The 27,201-nt window shown below is 42.0% G+C and overlaps 1 protein-coding gene across 2 annotated transcripts; it reads right to left on the bottom strand.

Moving 5' to 3' along the window:
• Nucleotides 1-1,042: 1,042 nt before the first annotated feature.
• Nucleotides 1,043-26,268, bottom strand: mctp1b (multiple C2 domains, transmembrane 1b). 2 transcript variants are annotated; one of them, XM_070849978.1, is made up of 20 exons: nt 25,756-26,268; nt 15,238-15,358; nt 15,009-15,151; nt 14,840-14,919; nt 13,761-13,884; nt 9,874-10,038; nt 9,600-9,730; nt 8,426-8,612; nt 7,991-8,084; nt 7,645-7,747; nt 6,884-6,986; nt 6,686-6,787; nt 6,007-6,081; nt 5,423-5,542; nt 4,805-4,915; nt 4,661-4,714; nt 4,469-4,578; nt 3,119-3,228; nt 2,935-3,032; nt 1,043-2,037 (listed from the first exon to the last, which is right to left on the bottom strand). In XM_070849978.1, the coding sequence occupies exons 1-20, from the start codon at nt 26,266-26,268 to the stop codon at nt 1,966-1,968; spliced, it is 2,616 nt and encodes an 871-aa protein (XP_070706079.1). In that variant the 3' UTR covers nt 1,043-1,965. The 2 variants fall into 2 exon arrangements, with proteins under 2 accessions (XP_070706079.1, XP_070706080.1); XM_070849979.1 differs by lacking the exon at nt 25,756-26,268 and adding an exon at nt 15,447-15,486.
• Between the last annotated feature and the right edge of the window lie 933 nt (nt 26,269-27,201).

Below are 27,201 nucleotides of genomic sequence, written 5' to 3'. Positions count from 1 at the left end.
AAAAAGATAATAATCTATCATATCTTATATTTAAATTATACTTTAAGTTAAAAATAAATAAATAAAAGTACACATTTATAGTGTCATTTATAAAATAGTGTATATTATTCTATTCTAATTACCAATGTGTAAGGATCACTTCATTGTTGCAGCTGGTAAAGGTAGGGCTGTGTTTTATTAATTTATATACTGCTGTATAGGATGTATTTGTTGGTTATATTCTGTATTAATAATCTCAATTTATATAAATATAGCAGAGTAAAAAGGGAAATATTTGCCCCTGAAATGTAGAGGAGCAGAAGTAGAAAGTCCAGATACTTTACAGGTGAGTACTAAATGGTGGAATGCCCCTTTAACAAAAAAGATATTAAAGGAGAACTTTGATATTTTTTCATACTCTGGTGTCTAAATTATCAGTACGTATTAAAAGTTTAGGAATTGTTTCGGCCAACAGTCAGAAACAGCCTTTATATCACTCTCTGCAAACACACCAGACTCCATAGACAAAAACAATCATTTTGCCTCTCAGAGCACACGAGCTGCTGATCGACTGCTGCTGTGATCACATAGATTGTTTGGGTTATTGTGTGTTACACAAATATGGTGTTAGATCCAAACCAACCCTTTATAGCACCAAATAACACAAACAAAGAAACCAACTGAGGCAGCAGTAGACCAGCATCTCTCCTATTCTGTGAGCTAAAATCAGTGTTTTTTTTAATGTAGTCTGGTGTGTGTGCTGTTTGTGGTTAAACCAAAAGGATCTTCCAGGTCTCTCTCTGTAGGGATCCTTTCCATGATGCTGTCACACACTTAGAATAACACTCTGAGCCTGTCAGTGGATCAAACAAGCTCTTTTAGTGGACCTACTGTGATCAGGTGCAGTTGTCCCAAAGGATCACGTTGCAGCCATTGCAGCCCGTTTGGTGGCTGCTGTGGCTGAGGTGATCTACTGGACCAGTTCCAACACTCCAACAGGATGAGGACAGAGAGGATCCAGGTTTAAAAACACCAAAGTTATCCTTTAATTAAAATGACGATAGATTAAACACATTTATAGACAAAGTAATGATATAATAATTTTAAATAATTTATCTTCTTACTCTGTGATCTTTTCTGTTTTTGGTTGATTTGGTTTTTTAAATCCTCGCATTCTTTCCACTTCACATATATTTTGTTATTTTCTTCATTTTTCTTCTTTTATTTAATTTCTCACGTTAAACTTTTTAAGTTGTGGTGAAGTTCTAACATCAGCCCTTTCTCACCTGCACCTTATAAAAGTATTCACAATTTATATTTACAACTGCTTGTTTTTTTCTTAAAATGCTTTCTTAAATGAGTGCAAATAAAAACAAATCTAAATCAAATCAAATTCGTTTGAGTTGCCATGGTAACACTTTTTTCCCCCCAGCACCGTTTATAGATTCAAACATGCTTAGTGATCAAATATGACACGTGTTTCCTGTGAGCTGCTGTTTACTGAGCATGTGCGTGTAAATACCGTCATACATGGAGTAACAGGATAAACATGCAGCTCTATCTTCAAAAGTAACATCAGACACAACGACGACACGTCCAGTTATAGAAAATATCACAGAAATGTTCAAAGAAATATAAAAAACGCAGAGATGCAACTATTGCATGCAACGGTAGCACGCCTCCACACATGCACACACACACACACACGTACATTCATGACATACAGTATTATCACGTGTATATATATATATATTTATATTTATATATATATATATGTATGTATATATGTTCATCCCGTGCGTTGTTTCCAACAAATAAGAGGGATTAAAAAACATTAACAGCTTCTTTACAAGATTTAGAAAATAAATCTTTCCACAGTAACAAAACAAAAACAACTCAACACTTCTGAAAATAATGAAAATGTACAAGAAATATATAAACAACATAGTTTACAGTGTTTACAGTCCGGGTGTTTCCTGACGACAGCTAGCTCTGGTTGGTTCTTCTGCGTTTGCTGGGACTTTGTCCAGGGTCGACCTTCAGCTCACGATACTGCATCTGTTCATCACACACACACACACACACACACACACACACACACACACACACACACACACACAGATTCAGACTATATGTGTATTTATTCACAATGTCACAAAGTCCAGTTTGTTAGTTATAATGCGTTCTTCAAAACCACCAGACTCCATTGGCAAAAATGGTCATTTTACCTTGCAGAAATATGGGAGTTGCTGGTCTGCTGCTGCTTTGATCAGTATGCTTGTTTAGTAGTTTATTTGCTGTGTGTTACACAAATATTGTATTGGATCAAACTATGTAAACTACTTACCATTTGAAACACCAAACTAACACAATAACACAAACAAACTAACCAATCAAAGCAGACCAGCACCCTCCTTGTAAAATCCCTGTTTTTCTGAATGGAGTCTGGTGTGTGTGCTGTTTGTGGTTAAACCAAAAGGATCTTCCAGGTCTCTCTCTGTAGGGATCCTTTCCATGATGCTGTCACACACTTAGAATAACACTCTGAGCCTGTCAGTGGATCAAACAAGCTCTTTTAGTGGACTTTAGAGGTGATCTATTGGACCAGTTCCAAAACTTTTTGTGCCTACGAGTCATTTTAAACCCAACATGTAAAAGTAAAGCCCAGATTTAAAAACACCTAAATACCTCCTACTAAATATATATAGTTGGTCCTATGTAGTAGTTTTTATAATATACTGTTTTAGCAATTGGTACACAAGAACTCAATATAACTGATTTAATCTATTAATTAAATCTAGTTCTTTTGTTGTTCCTGGAGCCGTTTCACTGTCATCACCAAGTCGGTTTAAGTTTTTCCAAACTCAGAGCATTTCATTTGTGCAGTGCATTGTGGGAAAACAGTGTTCATCAACAGCAAAACTAATTTACACCGATCGATTAGCTAGCACCCACCACTTGAACATCAGAGGGCACCCTGGAGAGGAAGTCGACCAGCTCGTTGTTGTCGATCATGTACGGATCCCGAAGCTTCTTGGTGAACTTATTTACACCTGCAGGAGGAAAGAAACGTTAATTTTCTCCGTGTTCGGGTGGAATAAAATGTTTTCTAAGATGTAAATAAAAAGCGAGGACTCACCCCACGCCAGCACGAGGTATCGCAGCGGTACGAGGTAGAGAAGAACTGTGGCCAAACATAAGGCAGCGATCGCCAAGCAGCTTAGAAAAGGCACTGTCCAGTTAACGGTGCTGCAGGGGCCCAGAGAATAAACACTGTCAATAATATATATTTATACTGTGTTTCCTCTAAGAAGCCTTTAATTACTTCACCTGTACCTTTATTGGAGACGTATGTTAGAGACACACCTTTATATGATGTTTATATCATATATTTTGACAGACCTCTGTCTCTCTACCTCCCTCTGGTCTTTAAGTCTGTTTGGTCACATTCAGTATGAAGCCGGATGGAAACGTCCTCACAGCGACTGTAAAACACGACTTCGATGCCGACTTCAGACTGAAAGTCAGCCTGTTGAACTTAGCGTTAGCATGTAGCGTAGCTCGAGCTGACCAATCAGAGCGGGCGGGGGATGTCTTAAAGAGACAGGAGCTGTTTTGCACTGTCAGAAACATAATGTGTTTTTTGAACATCAAAACATCTAATAAATAGAAATATAAGTCTGGAAATGAGCCTTTAAATGTTTTGCCTGATTGTGCTGATATCATACTATATTAATTGATTATTGTTCATTATTATATAATTCTTATTATTCTATTAAAGACTTTCTACTATTAATGCAGCTGATGATTATTTTCATTCTGCAACCATCTGTTCAGTCTGTTTCTGATTTTGTTTCTTATTTTAAGTGCTATATAAATAAAGTTGTTATAAATAAAGTTGTTATAAATAAAGTTATTATAAATAAGGTTGTTATAAATAAAGTTGTTGTAAATAAAGTTGTTATAAATAAAGTTGTTATAAATAAGGTTGTTGTAAATAAAGTTGTTATAAATAAAGTTATTATAAATAAGGTTGTTATAAATAAAGTTGTTGTAAATAAAGTTGTTATAAATAAAGTTGTTATAAATAAGGTTGTTATAAATAAAGTTGTTATAAATAAGGTTGTTATAAATAAAGTTGTTATAAATAAGGTTGTTATAAATAAAGTTGTTATAAATAAAGTTATTATAAATAAAGTTGTTATAAATAAGGTTGTTATAAATAAAGTTGTTATAAATAAAGTTATTATAAATAAAGTTGTTATAAATAAGGTTGTTATAAATAAAGTTGTTATAAATAAAGTTATTATAAATAAAGTTATTATAAATAAAGTTATTATAAATAAAGTTGTTATAAATAAAGTTATTATAAATAAAGTTGTTATAAATAAAGTTGTTATTATCTGCTGATTCTTTTCTCCATGACTACACTGATTGTTTGGTTTCGCGTCACAATGAGTCCGAGGTGACTCTGCTTGTGTAAACCCACTTCTTTATCCTCTCTCCGTGCGACGCCACCTCGTCCAGAGCGCTCTGCACACTGATGAACACGTCCTGGATGGCGTACAGTTTGTCCATGAAGCCTTTGTGCTCCGACTCCTGAGGGGAAACATCAGCGTTTCAGTGCATTTATTTCAGTATTTGCACCAAATCCCGCGTGAACATCCGGCTGTTCACTGACCTTTTCCTCTTTATCCTCCTCCTCATCCTCCCATTCGAACATGGCCTCCATGGACTGCGGCAGAAGAGCAAAGAGCAGCGTTCACAGCAGCAGTCTGACAGACTACAACCAGAGTAAAATAACCGGTTTTCCTCGGCGTCTCACCGTGTCGGCCGTCTCCCGGCTCGAGGAGAAGAAGTAGTTCCAGACCAGCAGCAGCAGCAGCGCCAGAGGCAGCATGTAGAGCTCGAAGTTCCAAACCACGACCACGAAGAGCTGCGGACGACCGAGAAAACAAAATATACTCCACGTTCACCTCACATGGCTCCTCCTCTTCCTCACTGGGGTCTTATCCTGGTGAATTATTACTAAATCCTGAATTCTACGTGAAGCCTAAAGGCTCAAAAAGCATCCGCACGTCCTTAAACAAACATATTTTGTGTTGCAGACTTCAGTTTGTAAAGTTAGACACTAAACACAGTTGTTGATAATACTGTTAATTAGAAGTTAATCTATAAAACATGTCTCGTACACAGTTTTACTCTGTGAACCTTATTTTGCTTTGGCCTCGTGTGCTTGTGGATGGTTTTTACACCTGTGTTGTGAGGACATTTCACCTGTTTGTGGGTTTAACCTGCCTTGTGGGGACATTTTTCACATTTCTCAAAGAGCAGTTTGAAGATTAAGACTTGATTTTAAAATGAAGGTCAGTGTGTGTGTGTGTGTGTGTGTGTGTGTGTGTGTGTGTGTGTGTGTGTGTGTGTGTGTGTGTGTGTTCCCTACCACGAAGGAGAAGATGCTCCTCTGTGCAGACTCCCACTCAAAGCAGCTGTTGATGTACGTCCCGTAGCTGATCAGGACCATGATGCACCTCTTCACGCGGTTAAAGTTCTGCTGGAGCAACTGAAAACAGCAACACAGAGCACACGTTCAAACGTATTTATCACAAAATGTGCTGAAAACAGACCAGACAACTCGAAAAAAACCAACACACAGCAGGAAATACAACATGTACAGTTGTTTAAAATCACAATAATTTCACAAATCTGCTTCATTTTTATATAAAATCTGCTTTGTTGGCCAGAATCTATCCGGTTTTCACAGAAAGGGAACAACTAAGAACACAGGCCTGTTATACATGGATATATTCTGTCATTTTCAGACCCAGAATTATTTTAGCAGCTCTGTTGAACCTTGTTCATTATGTTTAGATATTTTAATTTGTAGGAATACTTGAAAAAAAACATGAAAATTCACGTTTAAGTGGTCAAATGTAGGAATACTTCTAATCTCATGTCTGGTTATATTCTATATTCTTATTATAGTCAACATAAAGTGAATGATGATGATGATGCACGGACACACACGTGCTTGGACACTTTTGGTTCTTCCTCCATGTATTTCTGCTCTGCAGGGACGACGGTTTTCAGAGCAGCTTTAACCTGAAGAGAGAAAAGAGAGAAACACAGAAGAGCTGAAAGTTTGTAAAATACTCTGAAATATTGTGTCTATGTGTCTTTGGTGGAACTAATGAGAGATTTAGAGGATAAAATAGTACTTCAAGAATATATATTTAATATAATAATAATAATAATATAATTTTAGAATGAAGAATGAAGAATGAAGTTGGAACTTAATAAGGAAAAAGTCATAATATAATGAGAACAAATTCATAATTATACAAGAGAGAAAGCAACAAAATGAGAATAAAGTCAAAGTTTTATGAAGCAATAGTCATAACATCTTAAGAATAAAGTTGTAATTGTATAAGAAAAAAGTCAAAATATTATAAGAATAAAATCTGAATCTTATGAGAAAAAAGTTTTTAAAAAAAGTTATATTTATTATTATTCCAGGCAGTAATTCTACATTGTCCATTTACAGCCTAAACAAACGTAACACTGTGTTAATATCATAGATTGATTATTGTTTAATACTAATGCAATAAAAGTAAAAGAGTTCAGGAAGAAACAGTGAGATGTTTCCCTCTAAAATGTGGTCCAAATGGGAAAACGCCTCCACGCCTGAATACATGACGACACTCACGGTGTTGTAGATGACGTCCACCTCCAGGTAGATGACTCCTTTGGTCGGCCCGGTCAGCTCCTTATTCTTCAACATGTAGCCCTTCTGCTCCCCATTACGGATCTGACGGAAACAAAAATCACACTTTTAATTCATTTATACACGTTAAAGGTACCGACTCACTGTGTTTTATTTATTTGTAGTCTTTGTTACGCTCACGTGTAATAACGGGATGGCCACTTTTCCCAAGAAGTCGGCGCTCCTGTCTCTGTCCTCGTCAAACACCGTCACCTCCAACACTGAGTGGATGTCCTTCAGGTTACTGAGTGACACAGAGGAGCGGTGGAGTTACACTAATGTGTATAAACTCTGAGCCATACTGGAGTTTTCTTTAAGGATAGTTGGAATTGGTCCAGTAGCCGTTATAGCGCTCTCTGCACACACACCAGACTACATTCACAAAAACACTCATTTTACCTCAGAGAAAAGGGGAGGTTGCTGGTCTACTGCTGCCTCGATCAGTTAGTTTGTTTGTGTTATTGTGTGAATTTGGTGTTTTAAAGAGTTGGTTTGGATCCAACGCAATATTTGTGTAACACACAATAATGCAGACAATCTAACTGATCAAGGGAGCGATAGAGCAGCCACTCCCTTGTTCTGCGAGGTAAAATTACTGCTTTTTTCAATGGAGTCTGGTGTGTGTGTGCAGAGAGCGATATAACGGCTGTTTGTGGTTAAACCAAAAGGATCTTCCAGGTCTCTCTCTGTAGGGATCCTTTCCATGATGCTGTCACACACTTAGAATAACACTCTGAGCCTGTCAGTGGATCAAACAAGCTCTTTTAGTGGACCTACTGTGATCAGGTGCAGTTGTCCCAAAAGACTTATAGTTTAAATATTGTTCAGACTAAAATGTCTGTGGAACAAAGAGAAGAAGAAAACGCTGACAAACAGATAAATATGGACTGACAGTCACTCACAAGGTGAAGACTTTGTTCCACTCTGGATTGAGGTTCTTGTAAACAGTGTGTGTCTGCAGTCTGTCATTATTCAGCTCCAACACACAGAAGGGATCACTCTTACCTGGAGACAGGTAAGAATAGAGCAAGTACAGAGGATAAGGTGAAGTACAGGGAGTACAGAGTACAGGACAGGAGTATAAAGTACCATAGAGGAAGAATGAAGTACCACAAGAGTGTTAAATATATTACAGGAAGTATTAAGTACCATAAAGGAAGTATAAGGTCCTGTACAGGAAGTACACAGTACCAAGCAGGAAGTACTAGATCAAGAACAGGAAATAGATCAGAGAAATGTTTTGATTACCGGTTACGTCTGCAGCCATGAGTCCTTCGGCTCTCATCACCTTCACCTGCACGATGCCCACATCTTTCAGGTTAGAGAACGACTTCAGCACACCCTGAGGAGGAGGAGGGGGAGGAGGAGGAGGAGGAGGAGGAGGAGGAGGAGGAGGAAGAGGAGGAGGAGGAAGAGGAGGAGGAGGAGGAAGCAGAGGAGGAGGAGGAGGAGGAGGAGGAGGAGGAGGAGGAGGAGGAGGAGGAGGAGGAGGAGGAGGAGGACGTACACACATAAAGTTATTACAGCATGTTTTTTATTTACTGGTTCTCACAGCGACACTACAAACATATGAAGATCTTATGTCCCATGATGCATTGCTGTAAATAAGACTACTGAACAGTATATTGATCATTACTTATTTCTAATAAAGTGAGCACTTTTACTTTCCATAATACTGCTTACGTATCGTTTGAGTATCTCCCTGCGCTCCTGCGGGTCGTCCAGCGGTGTGAGCGACAGGTCGGCGATGGAGACGTGAGCCGAGGCGGTCAGCGTGACCAGCAGCACCACGTAGCCCCGGGACTCCTCCAGCGGCAGCTCCAGGTGATGAGTTTTTTCCTTCGCCAGAGTGGCGAGGTCCAACTGACAGCTGGACGATAAACACAGCAGACGCCAAAGTAGGTATTTGACTCTTTTAGCTTTAGTTACTTTACAAATTAAAAGACTGAGAGATTAACCAGAATCAGCTGTTAAATTGCTCTCCTCAAAGCCACCAAACTCCATTCACAAAAACACTAATTTTACCTTGCAGAACACAGGAGTTGTTTGTCTACCGCTGCCTTGATCAGTTAGCTTGTTAGTGTTATTGTGTGTTACACACACATTGTGTCGGGTCCAAACTAACATTTTAAATCAAATCAACAGTGATTAATAACAAGCAAACTAACTAAGTGAGGCAGCAGTAGCCCAGAAACTCCTGTGGTCTGTGAGTTACTAAAGTTACTATCTTTGTCAATGGAGTCTGGTGGCCTCAGGAGACGACTATATTTATTTTACACCCTTAAGATATTTGCATGTAAAACATGTGTATGCATGTGGCTTCTTGGGTTCTATGTACTTTAGGAGGTCTAGTGGTCAATGAAGATGTTCTACACTTGCTTTAACGTGTCCTAGCTGTGCGTGAGGAGTTTCTACTTCCTGTAGGGAAGGCTCTAAAAGTGTTGTAGATGTGCTTTAGGATGCTCTATGTGTCCTTTAGAAGAGGTTTTAGGGGTTCTTCAGTAGGTTCTATTGGTCATTCGGTACGTTCTACAGTTTCTTAAAGAGGTCCCAGTTGTCATTAAAGAGGTTCAACGTACTTTAAGAGGTTTGGTGGTTCTAGAGGAACTTAAAGACGTCCTATGAGAGCTTTGATGAACACTGGGGAGGATGTAGAGGTCCTTCAGGAGGCTCTAGTGGTCACTGAGGAGGTCCTACAGTTCCTTTAAGAGGTTCTAGATGTCACTGAGGAGGTTTTACATCCCTTGGGAGGCTCCAGGGGTCACAGAGGGCATTTTATACATATAAGTTGGGTTTTTTCCTCTAAATGTTTTTGTTCTTGTACACAAAGACTGATGAACAGAAAAGACCGACTGACCGTCCGATGAAGTCGTCCCTCCTGCCGGTGTCTCGGTCCCACACCGTGATCTCCAGCTCCCCTCCGGTCTCTTCGTACAGGTGCAGGTCAAACTGCTCCCTCCACTGAGGACTCAGGGTCTTTGGCACCGTCTGCACACACACACACACACACACACACACACACACACACACACACACACACACACACACACACACACATACACACACACTTAGTTCAAAGGCGTCCAGACATGAAGGCGTCTCCTGAGTGACGGTCGGCGTCAGCAGCACACCTTGCTCCTGTACTTCTGGTGTCCCAGCCTGAACTTGGCGTACGGGTCGCTCAGCCCGTTGGGGTCCATGGGAATCAGGTTCCGGCCTTCGATGAGCGCGATGCTGACGATTCCCCTCCAGAGCTGCGACTTCCGGTGCAGCTCCGAGAGACGCAGTGACTGCTGCTGCTGGTCCACACACACAGATACAATCATCAATACATCAGGAGGAAGAAGAGCGAGTGCAGGGCCGTGTTCTTCCTCAGTTATCTGCACGGGACTGGTTGTCACATTTGTAGGTGAATGACTCCTTTCTTGAGACATGTTTAGAAATCATTGTGTTTTTAGAGGAAACACTTGTTTCCTGGGATCAGGATTTGTCCCAAATATATTACTGCACATAATAAAACTGAACAAAAAATATTAAGTCAACAGTAAGTTTCTTGGTGCTACCAGGCAAAAAAATATGTAAATTATTGTAATATGATGAGAATTTGAATCATTTACTCACTAAAATGTGTTAAATGAGACTGAAAGTTCACTTTTGACCTTGAAAACAGTAGTTTGACCAAAAAAGAAGAAATTAAACTAAAAACTATCCACTTAATGGATTTTTCTGCCTCAGCTCCAACCACTGTGTTAGCCTGGACGCACACAGTCAGAAGAACAGGACCCTTTTCACAGCCAGTCGACGGAGATGACAGCAGCTACAACACATGACAACAATCAACAATTAAAAGATAACTTCTTAAACCTGAGCCCAGCTTTTACATATTTTGGGTTTTAAATGACTGGTGGGTACTAAAAGAGCTTGTTTGATCCACTGACAGGCTCAGAGTGTTATTCTAAGTGTGTGACAGCATCATGGAAAGGATCCCTACAGAGAGAGACCTGGAAGATCCTTTTGGTTTAACCACAAACAGCACACACACCAGACTACATTCACTAAAACAGGGATTTTACCCCTCAGAATTTGGGAGTTGCTGGTCTTCCGCTGCGTCGATCTGTTAGTCTGTTTGTGTTGTTGAGTTGGATCCGCACTAAACCTTTGAAACAACTAAGTCACACAATAACACAAACTAATCGATTGAGGCAGTGGCAGACGAGTAACAACCATAATCTGTGAGGTTAAATTCATGTTTTTGTGAATGTAGTCTGGTGTGTGTGCAGAGAGCGATATAAGTGTTGTGTTCCAACACTTTTACTGCCTACCAGTCATTCAGACACCAGGATAAATAGACAAATAGGGCTCAGGTTTTAAGATGCTGTGGTTATCCTTTAAGGAGCTCAAAACACAACATGTTTGACATCTATTTGGTCGCTGCACCATAAAATGAGTACAAAAAGGTGAAGGTGACAGGACAGTTAATGGAAAGCTGTGACGGCACACAGGCGATGACGACGACGATGATGATGATGATTTTAACGCCGATTTACCTTAGTGGATCGTTTCCAGGACCTCCTGAGCAGCATTGTCTGGACATACATTAGAATACATTATTTCAACTGACTCCTGCAAGCTGGGAAAAGACTAATAGTTTGCCTACAGGGCTGGAAGAGAAGAAACAAGCTGTCCTGGGATACAAGATCTGAAAGCACACGAGGGCCGCTGCAGCCTCTTTCTAGCCTCTAGGGGAGGCTACAGGACGGTTTATTTCTAACTACAAGGAGCGATGAAGGGGAGCCGTGCTGCTGAAGTCCAACTCCAATTAAACTACGTGAATAATGCATCTGAAAATAGATCCTAACAGTGAAAGACTCTCTGTAGCCTGATGAATATTCATCATTGCGGCCTCTAGGGTGTGCGCTCGCTAGCTGTCTTCAGATCTCACCAATAAACACACTGACTTTACAGCATTTTTGTGATTTTTTTCCACATTTTGTTTCATGAGGAATCCTGTGTTGATGCACTATATTCTGATAATGTACTATTGTGGCCATTCTGAGCTCTGACAACTTTCCTACAAATACTATTGACTTTCGGCAAAGTGTCATCCAGAGAAACAAGCCCTTGTCCCACATGGACAGTACCAGCGTCCAGAGATGCTGTGTAGTCGGCTGGACTGGGATTTAATCCCACGGCACTGATCTCTGATTTGTTCCCACCAGGTTTTCTGGCTACGAGCTACATGCTAACGCTACATGCTCATGTGTGTGAAGTGAGTCCCCTGCGTTTGTTAGCTAAACCAATTTTATCCAGTCTCCCCGAGCATGCCCTAAATATTTTTATTTCTTCTTCTTCTCTTTCTAGTCCCCGTCTGTGTGCAGCTCAGACTAACGCTCAGCCTATGATTCATTTATACACTGAATAAAACATGTGACAAGACAGGCTGCGTTGAATATCTTGGTGCTGAGGACACATTCAGAGACCATCGACTGGTGTCAGTAAAATACTTAAATATGCTTTATACAAGAATGTTCTGGATTAATGTGGCGACATTGGAGTTTTACTTGAGGATAACTGCCATATTTTTTAAACCTGGGCCCTATTAGTACTTATCCTGGTGTCTGAGTGACTGGTAGGTAGTAAAAGTGTTGGAACTGGTCCAGTAGATCACCTCAGCCAGCAGACACCAAACGGGCTGCAATGGCTGCAACGTGATTCTTTGGGACAACTGCACCTGATCACAGTAGGTCCACTAAAAGAGCTTGTTTGATCCACTGACAGGCTCAGAGTGTTATTCTGAGTGTGTGACAGCATCATGGAAAGGATCCCTACAGAGAGAGACCTGGAAGATCCTTTTGGTTTAACCACAAACAGCACACACACCAGACTACATTCACTAAAACAGGGATTTTAGAGAACAGGACACAGGAGCTGCTGCTCTGCTGCTGCCAGGATCACTGAGTTTTCTTGTGCTATTGGGTCACCTAAGTGATCAACAATAATTGTGTAACATACAATAACACAAACAAACAAACCAATCGAGGCAGCAGCAGCAGACCAGCCTCTCCCTTATTCTCCATCGTAAAATCAGTGTTTTAGTGAATGTAGTCTGGTGTGTGTGCTGTTTGTGGTTAAACCAAAAGGATCTTCCAGGTCTCTCTCTGTAGGGATCCTTTCCATGATGCTGTGACACACTTAGAATAACAATCTGAGCCTGTCAGTGGATCAAACAAGCTCTTTTAGTGGACCTACTTTGCACCATTGCAGCTCATTTGCAGTTTGTTTGGCGGCTCCCTGCTGAGTAGATCTACTGTAGCAATTCCCAAACTTTTGCACCTATTTGTCATTTCAAATCCAAAATTAGGTAAAATTGAGGCCCAGGTTTGAAATGACTGAATTTACCCTTTAAAGTCAGTCAAAATAGAATTCACTAAAAGCTATTTAAAATTACAATGATGGTGAATTTTTTTCGTGATCAGTGGTTATTGAGATAAGCGGTGAGAGGAAACATTTCTCTATTTCACATTAATCTAATTTATAAATCTATTTATTTTGCTGCTGAGGGAAGAAGAAGAAGAAGAAGAAGAAGAAGAAGAAGAAGAAGAAGAAGCCACAAAACTAGAAAACTAACTAGAAAACCAACAACAACTAATAAAAAACTACAGCAAAATTAAGTTACACTACAGAATCTGCCCATTAAAGCTAAATTGTTCTCCACTGATGAGGACGAAGCTCCCGAGGAGGTAAAGGAGGGAAAAGGACCAATGAGGGCGAAGCTACAGGAGGGTCGCTCACTTTATTCACATAAGGCCTCCACCGATACGTCCTGACGTCGGCCTGCTGCAGGAAACACAGACGCAGCACAGACGCCCGTCATTACCGGGCGACAAACAAGACTAAAGTCCCCTGCAGGCTTCCATAGATGTGATCTCATTAATAATCAAGTTGTATTAGTTGTATTTGAAGTTTTTCACGAGGACGCTGAGCTGAATTAAACTGAACCGAGAGACGCCGTACGTACCGTCGAGTCTCGTCGTTCATCGACGGGACTGTCTTTGGGCGTCAGGGTGACGGCGAGCTCCAGGGCGCCCAGGTCCTGGTCCGGGTGGTGAGGGTCCTTCAGCACCAGGATTACAGGTATCGTCCTGTAGCGCACAGGTGGGACAGGTGATGTATTTAAGTATGTGTCCGCTTGGTGTCGCTCAGTGAAAACAATAACATAAAAAGTACTTTGATGATGTTGTGAAGTAGAAGTAGCTAACACAGCGCTAACGTGCTAACCATCAGATAATGAGTCGACTGCCGATAAAGCTACTGTAGCTTTGTGCTAGTGTAGCTAACGTTATGTGGTAGCCCAGAGCTGTTATACACGATCAAAACTATCAAACTAAAAACAACTTTATGAGCATGTCGTGCAGCATTATGGCAAAAAATGTAGTTTGATGATGCAGTGAAGTAGCGTGGGATCATGGAAGATGTTGTCTTCACCACCATGGCCGATGAATCTGTTGTGGCAAAGTCATGTATTTATGTCATGTCATTTCATTGTATCGTAAAAGCAGGAAGTAACGTTAGCTAGCATAGCGTAAACTTGCTAACTTAGCATTAGCTAACGAGTCGGCTAGCCACACAGCTACTGTAGCTAACGTTAGGAGGCTAATTCAGTCAAACTAAAAATAACTTTAAGGGCACGGTGAACGTTGTGTGACATGATAAAGTAAAAGAAGGTGGTCACACGTAAATCTGACCACAAAGAGACACACAAACTGACGACAAGCTAGTACCCAAAGTGGGCTGGTCCTCGCCATTACTGAGTACTGTTACGTCTTACTTTTTTGTCCATATGAGTACCCTTACTTCTTATTGCGTACCGCCACTTCCTGTTACGTGTATGTGCACTACAACACCTACGTAACCTCTTTGTCGGAGCTCGTGGATACAAAACGGCAGAAGGAGAACCAGGAAGAATCAATATATTATTATTATTTAATCCCTATGAGCGCCCCCCTCTCACATTACGCATAATAATTTAATTAATATAACAATATTTATAGCAGCTTTAAGTGCTTGTGCATCCATTGGTCTGTTGTAGTGTGCTACCTCTGCTGCTCCAGAGACTCCAGGTAAAGGTAAGCTGAGCCCATGAAGTCATCTTGAAGGCCAAAGTCATAGTCGAACACCTGCAGAGAGAGAAGAGCCACAAAAACATCTGAGTCTTTATTCATCAGGAGTTCATATGAAACAGCTTTGTGCAGGTGGAAGTCTTTACCTTCACATACAAAGGTTCACACAGACTGTCCATTATCAGAGTGGTTTTCTCCTCCCACACTGGGTTGAGGTTTTTGTGGATGGTTTTGCTCCTGAACACCTCTTTACCGGCGAGCTTGAACTTGACGTACGGATCGCTGCTGCCTAAAAAGACAAATAAAGTTGCAGCTCAAAAACAAGGACGGCAAAGAAGAGAAGAAGACGAGACGACACGTAAACCCTGGCTCTACCTCCTCTGTCCCGGACGGCCAGATTGTGTCCGCTCTTCAGCTCGATCTCCAGCTTGTACATCGCTGAGCTGGGGGCGGCTCGCTCAGGTGTGGCCCCCGAGGAGCCCGGAGCGCCCAGACCCTGTCAGGAGAAACAGATGCGTCAATTAAAAAACTAGAAAATCTGCCGCTCCGTCGTTGCAACAGCCACAAGCTCAAAGTAAACTCACCGGCATTTTTAAGAGAAATAAAGCACAATCCGTCCCTGAAGCGCAGCGATCACTTCCTCAGCGGGATCTGCCTGCACTCTTGCATGATACTAACTGACTGAACTGTCTAATTCAGCTCGGTAACTCGTCCCAGGGGTGTCTGCCAACAGGAAATTACACGAGAGTAGCTTCCTCTCATACAACCAGAGTGCTGTTGAGCTGATGTTCTTTCCATTCTTGTCTAACGCTCACTGGCACTGTAGCAGCATCACCTCAGCTGTGGCAAAGCGGAAACTGGACGTGCTGAGGTGCTTCACGACCTCACGTGGATGCAAGAGAGCGTGAATGTTTCAATGCACAGGGTTTTTTATTTTTGTCGTCCTGCAACAGGCTGAACTCACAAACATCAACTGTTCTTAATCGCTTCCTGTAATCTCTTCCCCCGTTTAGCACTTTAACCATTAAAACGCATACACGAAAACCACCGAGAGACAGAACCAGACGGACCACAGGGAGATGTGAATAGACCACAGAGACACAAAAGGACTCAACAGAAACAGAAAGAGAGACAGAACGAGTAGAAAGAGACGCCAAGACAAACAAAAGAATCACAAAGAGAAACAAAAAAAAGGCAGAAAGATCCGAGACACATAAAACTACAAACACAAAACAACTACAGAGATTCAAACAACCAGAGAAAGAAGCAATAAGATCAGAGACACAAACTGACCACAAAAATACATTAAACAACTAAATAAATACAAAGAGATGTAAAAAGATCACAAGGACACACTAAACAACTACAAAGATGCAAAACTACAACTGAGATCTAAATTTATTACAGTGACTCGTAGAATTACAACAAAACAACCAGCAAGAGAAGTGAAGAGACCACAAAGACGTTTAGAACAATAACAGAGACACCAAGACTAAAAGGGAGTGAAAGAAAAACTGAAAACTGAAAACACAAAGACACAAAACCACAAAGATGACGAACAGACAGGACCGAACTACAAGGAGACAAAAACTAATCTTATAGACATTTACGTTTATAAAATGTGATTCTACGTGTGAGCAGCAGCATTAATCAAACATCCATCTCACCAGAAGTACTCTGTAAACACACACACACACACACACACACACACACACACACACACACACAGATCCACTTACAGAGACGCTCTGATCGATTCCTCTATAATATGCGGACACTCTCACGGCTGACTGTGAATTACAGTTCAGATTCTTGGCAGAGGCACAGCTCTCATCCTGACTAACCACAGACAAACTCATGGTTCTGACAGAAAGCCGTCACGCTGCACCTGCTCCACCAGCTGATGGAGGCCTGAGCTAGTTAGCATGGAAGCTAACAATAACAACAGGCTAACAGCTGTCAGACGGCTGACAGACCGTCTACAAACAGCTGTTAGCCTGTTAGCTTAAACTAGCTCCTCCACTGAGGACAGTAGTGTGTCTTTAGCTAACGCCTCCAGGAAGTGCGCCAGGCTTTGACGCCAATTTTAATGGCTATGAAGAGTGTAATTAGAACAATGCCATTAGGCCCAAAAAGACTTTTATCCATAGACTTACATTGTGAAAGAGACGCCTGTAAATCAGCAAATACATTTATGAGAGCTCACGATAACATTTGGGAAGAAATTATTTTATTCCCATTCAGGGGGAGGGCTAACAGGAAGTTAGCGGAGGGCTAACAGGAAGGTAGCCGGGATGCCAGTGCTCCACGGGCCCAACAATGAGGAAGATTACACCCAGGAAGTCAAACTTTTTTGACTTCATGCACCACTGAGCAACTTTAATTTCTACATCCATGTTTAAGACAGATGATACAGGAAAGAGCCGCATGAGTCACTTCCTGTGTCTGTGTCAGGTGGGTTTAAAGCTCATAGCTAGTTAGCATGTAAGCTAACAACAACAACAGTCTGTCAGCCTGAACAACAGCTGACTACAACCTCCACTGAGCTCCAGTCTGACTGATATTAAACACTAAACAGCTTTAGTTGCTGTTAATTGATATTAAACGATGAACCACGCCCACTCAGGAAACAGGAAGTGGAGACCACAGCCTGTAGTGAGCCATCCTTGTTATTAGAGGATCTTTGGTTGGTGCTTTCTTTCCCTCGCCCCCACCAGCAGCTGATAAAACTCAACATTATCCCACATTTCCAGTAAAAATCAGAGTCAGACCATCAGACCTGCCGAGTAAACGATTTAAAGCGTCTCCAGCCTCTGAGCCTCAAACATTATGAAACCCAGACGTGTTTCCTGGCGGTGCCAAGCTCGGCTCTGGCATTCTGCAAGCGGCGGAAATACCACCGAGCAGCGAGTAAAAACAAGATAATAAAATAATTGAGACCATCCTGTGTAACATGAGGAGGAGGAGGAGGAGGAGGAGGAGGAGGAACATCAGGTAGTCCAGCAAGTAGGCTAAGTCCAGTTCAGACATGAAGGTGTTAAATAAGGAGACTAAGAGCAGAGGACGAGCTGTTCCAGGTCACCTGAAAACTCTCTCATATTATCATCCTACTCAACTGTTTTGGCAAATGTTCCTATTTTACACATAAAGGCAACATTATCTTTCATTTGGAGTCGAGTTTGTGTCCGTCCCAATACTCACTCTCATTTAGAAAGTCTTTATTCTTCTCTGGAAAAATAGAAACAACAGGCTTATTCCCTGCAGTTTTACTATTGTTCATATTTCCTGGCAGACAAAATGAGAGTTTTTTCACTAGTATTACAAAATCCTCCCATCTGAGAAGCTGCAACCAGGAAATGTTTTAAGTAACTAAAGCTGTAAAATAAAATGTTGTTTTCTCTTCAAAGCCACCAGACTCCATTCACAAAAATAGAAATTTTACCTCACCAGGTTGCTTTTTTACCGCAGCCTCGATCGGTTACTTTGTTTGTGCCATTAAGTGTCACACAAATATTGCATTGGATCCAAATTAACCCTTTAAAGCACCAAAGTCACACAATAAGACAAACAAACTAACTGACTGATGCAGTGGTAGAATGGCAACTCCCATATTCTGCGAGGTAAAATCACTGTTTTTTTGAATGGAGCCTGGTGTGTGTGTGTGTGTGTGCGCAGAGAGCGATATAACGGCTGTTTGTGGTTAAACCAAAAGGATCTTCCAGGTCTCTCTCTGTAGGGATCCTTTCCATAATGCTGACACACAATTAGAATAACACTCTGAGCCAGGTAGATTTCACTGCCTCATCATGGTGCAGACCCATCGTGTCTTAACTGAACCGAACCACATCCAAGGCTGACTCAGGGAGTTTGGCAGGATGGGAGTGACCGAGCTGCCAGAGTTAACAAGCTGCTTAGAGCGGATTAACTGCTGTGTGTCAGTAAATCAGGAAGCACCGAGCCGAGAATAACCCCAGATCATACACAATCCCATCAGCTACACTCATGCACACTTATTTTAGGAGTGTGTATTTGTGTTTGCACAGACACACACTGATCATCCATATCAATTGGGGTGCCTATATATTATTTCTTGAACAACTGAGACTGTAAAATATAAAAAATAATTGAGCTTTCAGATGTCTTCACTAAAATATTTCATTTCCTATCGAAGAAAAGCAACAAATCCTCTCTTTCTAGAGGCTGGAAGCTGCAAATGTTTTGAAATTCTGCTTTAAAAATGACTGAAACAAGCTCACTTACAATTGATTACCTAATTAAAACAGCTGATTCTTGCAGCTCTGCTTCGTGCTTTTATTTCTCCATGATTCTTGAAAAAAGGGTGACACCCGAGGACTCTGACAGGAAGCACATGAGGATCCACAGGCCGCGGCACTGGAGGCGAGAAATAAAGTCGATGAAGCTGCTGAACACGAGGGAGTAACATCCATCTTCTTCACGACAACAGCAGAGCGCTCGACAACATGATGGTCTGACCTCAAGGGCCCATTAACGTCAATACAGCTGCAGATTCAGACTCCGCCGATCAATACTGGAGAGGAGAGGAAGCTCCCGACGGGCCCAGCAGGAGACAGACAACACCAGTGTTTCCATTTCATGAAACCGTTTCTGCTCCATCACATCTTTTTTACTTTTTACTGCTCGACATTTGTCTGACAGCGAATAATTTACATTAAAAAACACATAGAAGCTTAAAAAATGAAACCAGCAGTTCTCAACAGAAATCAGATCAAATCTTCCACAGGTGTTTGTTTCTGTGGGTGAACTGACTGAGAGAGTCGCAGTAAATGTTTCTCATGTGGTGCTGCAAGCTGAATTTGCTGCTTCCTGTTTATCAAAAACACAGCAGCACCGTGAACGGAAAGTGACTGATTGTTTCAAGAGGAGTAACATGTGTTTTCACTCTGGGCCCCATCCTGGTGTCTGAGTGACTGGTAGGTAGTAAAAGTGTTGGAACTGGTCCAGTAGATCACCTCAGCCAGCAGACACCAAACGGGCTGCAATGGCTGCAACATGATCCTTTGGGACAACTGCACCTGATCACAGTAGGTCCACTAAAAGAGCTTGTTTGATCCACTGACAGGCTCAGAGTGTTATTCTAAGTGTGTGACAGCATCATGGAAAGGATCCCTACAGAGAGAGACCTGGAAGATCCTTTTGGTTTAACCACAAACAGCCGTTATAAAACACACCAGACTCCATTCATAAAAACACTAATTTAATAATCTAATTAACTAATCTAATCCTGATCTACTGCTGCCTCAATTGTTTAGTTTTTTGCACACACACCAGACTACATTCACTAAAACAGGGATTTTAGAGAACAGAACACAGGAGTTGTTCTACTGCTGCCTCCATCTGTTAGTTACACAAATATTGTGTTGCATCTGAACAAACCATTTAAAACACCAAAGTCACACATTAATACAAACAAACTAACCAATCAAGGCAGCAGCAGAGCAGCAGCTCCTGTGTCCTGTGAGGTAAAATCCCTGTTTTAGTGAATGTAGTCTGGTGTGTGTGCAGAGAGCGATAGAACGGCTGTTTGTGGTTAAACCAAAAGGATCTTCCAGGTCTTTCTCAACACTTTTAGTACCTGCCTGTCATTCAGAAACCAGAATATGAACAGATAGGGCCCAGATTTAAAAACAGTGGCGTAATATAAGTGCTCACATATTTGATTAAATGCAGGAGAGGCCGATCACCATGTGAACGTAAACAACCCGACGCACTTGTAGACAGCCTGATCTCTGATCCTGATCTCTGATCTCTGATCCTGATCACAGTCTGGGTCACAGTCAGGTCCGACCTGCTGGGGCATCCGGAGGGAAACCCGTAAGCATCAGTTAGGACTTAGCGGAGCTTTACAGCATATCACCTTTAATCCCTCTGTTAAACGCAGCCTCTTCTCCTGTTGACACGTTTTAATCCTTCATCACGACACGCTGGCTGCTTATTCTAAAACTGGACCACGAACTGTATGGACCACTGAGGAAGATGTTCAATGAAGCCGAACTGTAACAGGATAACAGAGACGTTTGAAGTCGACTCTCGACATAAAATAAGTGGATTTTAAATCACGTTTTATCAATAGATAAAATTCTAAGACCTTCCTCAGCAGAGTTTACGACTATCTAGACTTTTTAAGGCCTTTCAGTAGTAAATGTGAATTTAAGGACCTGCAGCCGTCCTGTTGTCGTTTCCAGACCCCCATGATGCTCACCGACAGCAGCCGTCCACATCTGGAGGCGAGGAAGGAGGAGGAGGAGGAGGAGAAGGAGTCATCACCAGAGGTACATCGAAGAAACCCTCGGATCGCTAGACGGGACTCTGCCAGCGGGGCCTCGCTTATTAGGAGATCCAGGATCGAGGAGGACGCAAGGGGGGGTGGATACAGGCGAGGCGAGGAGGTCTAAGGCGGTCAGAGGGGTTTAAAAACAGAGCGGCTGTGTGGGAGACAAAGTGAGGAAACTTCTGGGGTAATTCCAGTTTGGCGGAGAAACAAGCGCCCGTGAAAACAGCTGCAGGCTGGAAGGAGTCGGCGTCGACCAGACGGCGTTCAGACTGAATGAAGGAAGGAGCGAGAGGTGAGTAGGAGGGAGGAAGAGGAGGCACCGTGCTGGTTGGATGGACTTTAATCCGTCTCCGGTGGAATAAGCCTGACTGACAGGCTGGACTTGAAGGGTGAGAAGAGAGGAAACGACGGGACAGACGTCTCTCTCAAGGTCACAGACAGATTTAAGGCCAGTCAGGTGTCCTCAGAGACAGAACGTAGGGTGGTGCTGAAATTAGAGCTGAAGGACGAAGAGATGAAAAAACCGCAGGCAAGATGACCAGAAAGACACGTAGAACCAGAGAGGGACGTGAAATCACCACAAAGAGTCACAAAACAACCACAAAGACACACAGAACGACCACAAAGACACACAAAACAACCACAAAGACACAAAACAACCACAAAGACACACAGAACAACCAGAAAGAGAGACAACATGACTATTAGGACACAACAAAGAGACTCAACAACTCTGAGATGCTAAATTAAAAAAAAACAAAAAACTCAAAACTGCAAAATTCACCATCAATCACCAGAAAGAAGCACAAAGAGACAGAAAACAACCACAAAGAGACACAAATGACTATTAGGACTCACAGATCAACTACAAAGAGACACAACAAGTATAAAGAGATGCTAAATTGCTAAAAACTGAAAACTGCCAAATTCATGATTCACCAAAAAGACACACAAAACAACGACAAAAACACGGAAAACGACCACAAAGAGACAGAAAACAACCACAAAGAGACAGAACATGACTATTAGGACTCAGAGATCAACTACAAAGAGACTCAACAACTATAATTAGATGCCAAATTGCTAAAAAAAAACTGCCAAACTCACACGAATCACCAGAAAGACATGCAAAACAGCCACAAAGAGTCATGAAACCGTTGGCTCCAATAGGACACACGGCCTGCTGACGGGCTGGAGGAGGTCACATGATCAACAGATCCCCTTATGACATCACAAAGGGAGCCGAATCCGAACAATGTGTTTTTCCACAGACTCAGATTTACATCTAAAACAAGTTTGTTTTGCAGAAAACATGGGAAGAGAGGAGCCGTCAGCGCCGAGCTCGACTGACAACAGCCTATCTGGTCCATCTGGTATTTGTTTTGTGTGTTTCCTCCCTTTTCAGACTGAGAGACCTCGTCAATACAAACCACACTCCTCAATAAACTCTCTGATGAATTTTCTGCTGCTGCGTCTGTTTCCCGTCACTGATCGCAGCATGACTCACACTTTATGCTCGGTGAGACGATCCTGCAGCTTTGGGCTCCTTATCGTCCGAACAGTGAACCTCTGCAGGTCCGTACAGGTGGAGAAACGTGTCTTTTTCATGTCACAAGCTGCAGGGACGTGTGTCCTGGATAACCCCCTCACATACCTCAAACCAGATCTTGCTTGTGGAATCCTCTATATATGTGAAAGCTTTGCTCTGTGTTCTTTAGTCTCATGTGTGCCTGTGATGTTAGACTCCGAGCTCGGTGGACTCCTCTCTTCATTGATACAACCACAGAAAAGCATCCCTACAGTGTCTCCAGGTAAAGAGCATCATTTGATCTCTCGACTCATCCGACAACCCGCCAAAACAACACGGCACACGGGGCTCTAAAGCAGAATACTTCAATACTTTAACCACATATTCTTCGTTATACTCACATACTTTCAGGTCAGAGTGAGTTCACAGTGTGGTTTTAGTATTTTTACTGTGTTTAAGGCTCTAAATACTTCCTCCACCAGTGCTTTTCAATAAATCCTCATTCATTTTCCCTGTAATGAATCTGTTTTCTGTGTATCTCTGCAGCCAGCAGCCTGAAACACGGTGCTCACATTCACTAGCCTGTGATATAATCAACAAATGAGACCTTTGGTTGTGTATTTAGAGGTAAAAACCACAGTAAAGGTGAACAGCATCAGTCGATCTCTCCAAAACAACAGCATTCGTCCTGCTGTCCTGCTGACTGATGAATCTTTATCTCTTAACTATCAAAACTGCAGCTTCACTAATTTAATTTCCCGCCGACATGATGGACGTTTCCTGGAGGTTTATCTCAGCCGGCTGCATCTCTCTCCCCATTAAATCACTTCATATCTAATATTTTGATCTAAGCAGATGCTTAAATGCATCATTTTGTGCTTGATGTACCCTGCAGTCATCTTTTCCCAAACATAACCAAGTGTTTTTCCTGCCTAAACTTAACCAAACTGCCCCTGAGAACTGACAATAATAAAAGAAAACTGATCATCTGTTGCTAATTATACACACGTGGTTTTGGAAAGAGTGTATTTTATGTGTAATGTTCTTTTCTTTTATATTTGTATTTGACTTATTCTATTTTAACCCAAACCATCATCTTCTCCTAAACATAACCAGGTAGTTTTGGTGCCTAAACTTAACCAAACTGCCCCTGAAAACTGATAATAAAAGAAATATTAAATATTTAATGAAACTGAAACATGTAAGTCAACTAAGTCGACATATAATGTGTGTGTACACACACATTATATGTCGACTTAGTTGACTTACATGTTTCAGTTTCATATATATATATATATATATGAAACTATATATATATATATGAAACTATATATATATGTATATACTAGAACAGAGCAGAGCCATTATTACCTCTGATATTACTCTGATAATATAAATTCTACACAAAACTTCATTGGAAAAGTTCTGCGTTTTAGGAATAAAACACTTAGAGTCATCGCTTTCCTGCCAAGAGTGAGATGAAAAGATTGATCTCGCTCATAAACTGATTAGTTGGGGTTTAGTTCCTGGAGCTGAATCATCCTCCACAATTAGTCTTCATTGTTTCCAGCAGTAAAATAAAATCAGCTCCTCCGCCTCCTTTGTGAGACGACAGCACTAACAAAGATCTGACAAAAAGCTGTGTGCACCTTTGACAGGTGAGTCTTTGTATTTTCCTGTGTGAACGCACTATTTATACCCTCATGTCTGAGTCAGAGCGGCACCGGATCAGGCTGTTGGCTGGTGATCCTAAAATCACACCAAAATAAAAGTCATTTCTTCCTGCACCTTTATGGAGCATGACAGGGAGAAACTGTTGGAGCCATTTTGTTACCCAAATATGTTAATTTCTTTGTTTTCCAGTCCAGAAAAGTGACCCAAGATCACGACTGAACCATAACGGTGCTGCAACTGGGCCGGACTGAATATTTTGGGAGCCAGTTTTCCTTTGGGCCCTCTGCGGTCGACTCAGTGGTCAGATTTAACAGCTCACACACACACTGCTCTACTTTTCAGATGCCTGTAATGTTCAGGGTTTCTGTTTCACACTTTCCTAGAGGTTTTAAAGGGATAGATTAGATTATTTGAAGTAAAGCTGCTCTCTTTCTTTTCACTTGCTTAGCTGCCACCAGACTCCATTCACAAAAATAGTCATTTTGACCTCACAGAAAACAGTGTTTGCAGGTGCGCCGCTGCCTTGATTAGTTAATTTCTTCGTGTTATTGTGTGATTTAGATGTTTTAAAGGGTTCGTTTGGATCCAAACTAACATGTTAGTTCATCAGTCGAGGCTGCAGTATACCAGCAACCTTCTGCTTTCTGTGAGGTAAAATCACTGTTTTTGTCAATGGAGTCTGGCTCCAAATGAACGCCTCTATTTCCCCATCAGAAAGGGCTGTATATAAAGCAGTATATCATAAACATATACAGCATACACTTAAACTGATGTTGATTGTTTTTGGGCCTATTTTAAAATTTGATTAATTCAAGGAAATGAATCAGCAACTATTTTGAAAATGCAATAATCATTTAATTGACCTTTCAAGCAGAAATACCCAGAAAAGCTCCTTAAATTTGAGGATTTGAGCGTTGAACCAAACAAATAACTGATTAATGAGTAATGAAGTATTTGTTAGCTGCAGCCCTAAATATAATGTAGAGTAGTGCAGCACCACCACTGACTATGACCTCCTACATAAAAGATAATCATCCATCATTCATGACATGATCATAATAATCTATTGATCCAGTATTTGATGGCAGAGCTTTTAATTTAATACTTTAACTACATATTCCTCATTATACTTTTACTGCAGGATCACTTTCAGTGCAGGTCAGAGTGTGATTTTAGTATTTTTACTGTATTTAAGGCTCTAAATACTTTGCTTTTCAATAAATGCTCATTTATTTTCCCTGTAATTAATCTGTTTTCTGTTTATATCTGCAGCCAGCAGCCTGAAACACGGTGCTAACATTCACTAGCCTGTGATCTAATCAACAAATGAGACATTCAGTTGTGTATTTAGAGGTAAAAACCGCCTTATCAGACTCACCGGAGGATCTCTCTCCAGCTGCGCCTCTGCCGCTGCAGCTGTTGCCGCTTCGCCGCCGCCGCCGCTGCCGCCCTCTCCGCCGCTGCCGCCCGTTGGCTCGGCCAACCGCTCCAGGCACGCAGAGCCGAGAGAGGAGCTCTTGTGGTGGGACTGCACCAGCTGAGCCACCGTGGGCTTGTTACTCGGGCTGGCGGACTTCTTCTCCCGGCTGGTCGCGGCGCCGCTTCCGGCCGCTTTGCCGCAGAGCTGAGCGCCCTTCGCGTCCGCATCCACGCCGGAGGAGAAGAGCTGCAGGTCGGGCTGCGAGGAGGAGATCACCCGGTCCAGAGCCGCGCTCTCCTTCCGCTTCATCCTCTTAAACATCCAGCCGCCCCGCTCCTTCTTGTCCTCCGGGTCCCTGGAGCCCAGCTTGGGGCTCAGCAGCGGCTTCGCTTTGGCTTGAAACTGCTTCCACATCGTGTTGTTTTGCTGGGACGCGCCGCTCTCATTGTCGCCGCCGTCGCTCCGCTCCATCCCCGCCGCAGCCCGGAGCTCCAACAGGCGGCCGCTCCACAAGCAGAAAAGCCTACTGATCCGCACGCAAACTCACACAACCAGGACCGACTCCAATCCGCTGCATCACACCGAGGAAAACACTCCAAAGCGCGGCTGCAGACGCTGCCTTCCCCCGGTGGAGGTCGGGGTCGCCCAGCCCCCTTCAGACGGGAATTCTTACAGCAGCAGGCGGGGACAATCCTCAGCAGGACCCGCCTCACTCTGCAGGAGCCCCGGTCATCCACCTCTCTGCTCTCATAGGATGAATGCACTGAGACATTCATGGCTCCCAGAGGATGAACCCTACTGGTTTTAGTGATAGTCTGATTCTCAAGTAAAACAGGGTGTCATCGACATATCGGAGGAGCCAACGAAAAAATTCTCAGCGATGACGGACAAATAACTTTTCGATTCTGTTTTAATTGTGTCACGAATTAAACACGTGATGTTTTCTAAGTCAAGAAAGTAAGTAAAACTGTTAAAATACGTAATTAGAAAGACGACACACCCAACTGTCTCACACCTGGCGTCCAGGTAGCTAGCGGCGCTAAAGCTGCGCTGTGTTTGATATGAAGGTGATAAAAGGACCAGGAGTCACTGGACGAATCACATCAGGTGAGATAACGTTACCTTAGTGAGCAGAATGTAGCCTAGTTAGCTAGCTAGCTTACAGGTAGCAAATTTAGAAGGTATTTGCGGGACGCTAAATGAAAAACAGCTGTTAGCTAACGTTAAAAATACAGTATATTTGCTATTTTTTTAAATTAAAAATTAGTGTAGTTTTGTCTGTAGTTTATAACAGAATTCATCCTCCTGTTTTACAGATTTATTTTTTACACAAAGTTTTTTAAAAAAAGACAAAACATCCCACATCATCATCATATTTCTGCTGCTTTAGTTTTCTGGCTTTTA

Source organism: Pempheris klunzingeri, chromosome 19 (assembly GCF_042242105.1).
Source record: "Pempheris klunzingeri isolate RE-2024b chromosome 19, fPemKlu1.hap1, whole genome shotgun sequence".
Classification (NCBI taxonomy): Eukaryota; Metazoa; Chordata; class Actinopteri; order Acropomatiformes; family Pempheridae; genus Pempheris; species Pempheris klunzingeri.
This window is presented reverse-complemented; position numbering and strand designations above follow the sequence as displayed.

Bases quoted from the DNA above. Each gene is read 5' to 3' on its own strand.
- mctp1b (XM_070849978.1), bottom strand. From the start codon at position 26,268: ATGGAGCGGAGCGACGGCGGCGACAATGAGAGCGGCGCGTCCCAGCAA. The intron at 13,885-14,839 runs GTAGCACACTAC...TGTGCGCTACAG, and splicing joins GAGTCTCTGGAGCAGCAGAG to GACGATACCTGTAATCCTGG. The intron at 4,579-4,660 runs GTCAGTGAACAG...GTTTCCCCTCAG, and splicing joins AGGAGGATAAAGAGGAAAAG to GAGTCGGAGCACAAAGGCTT.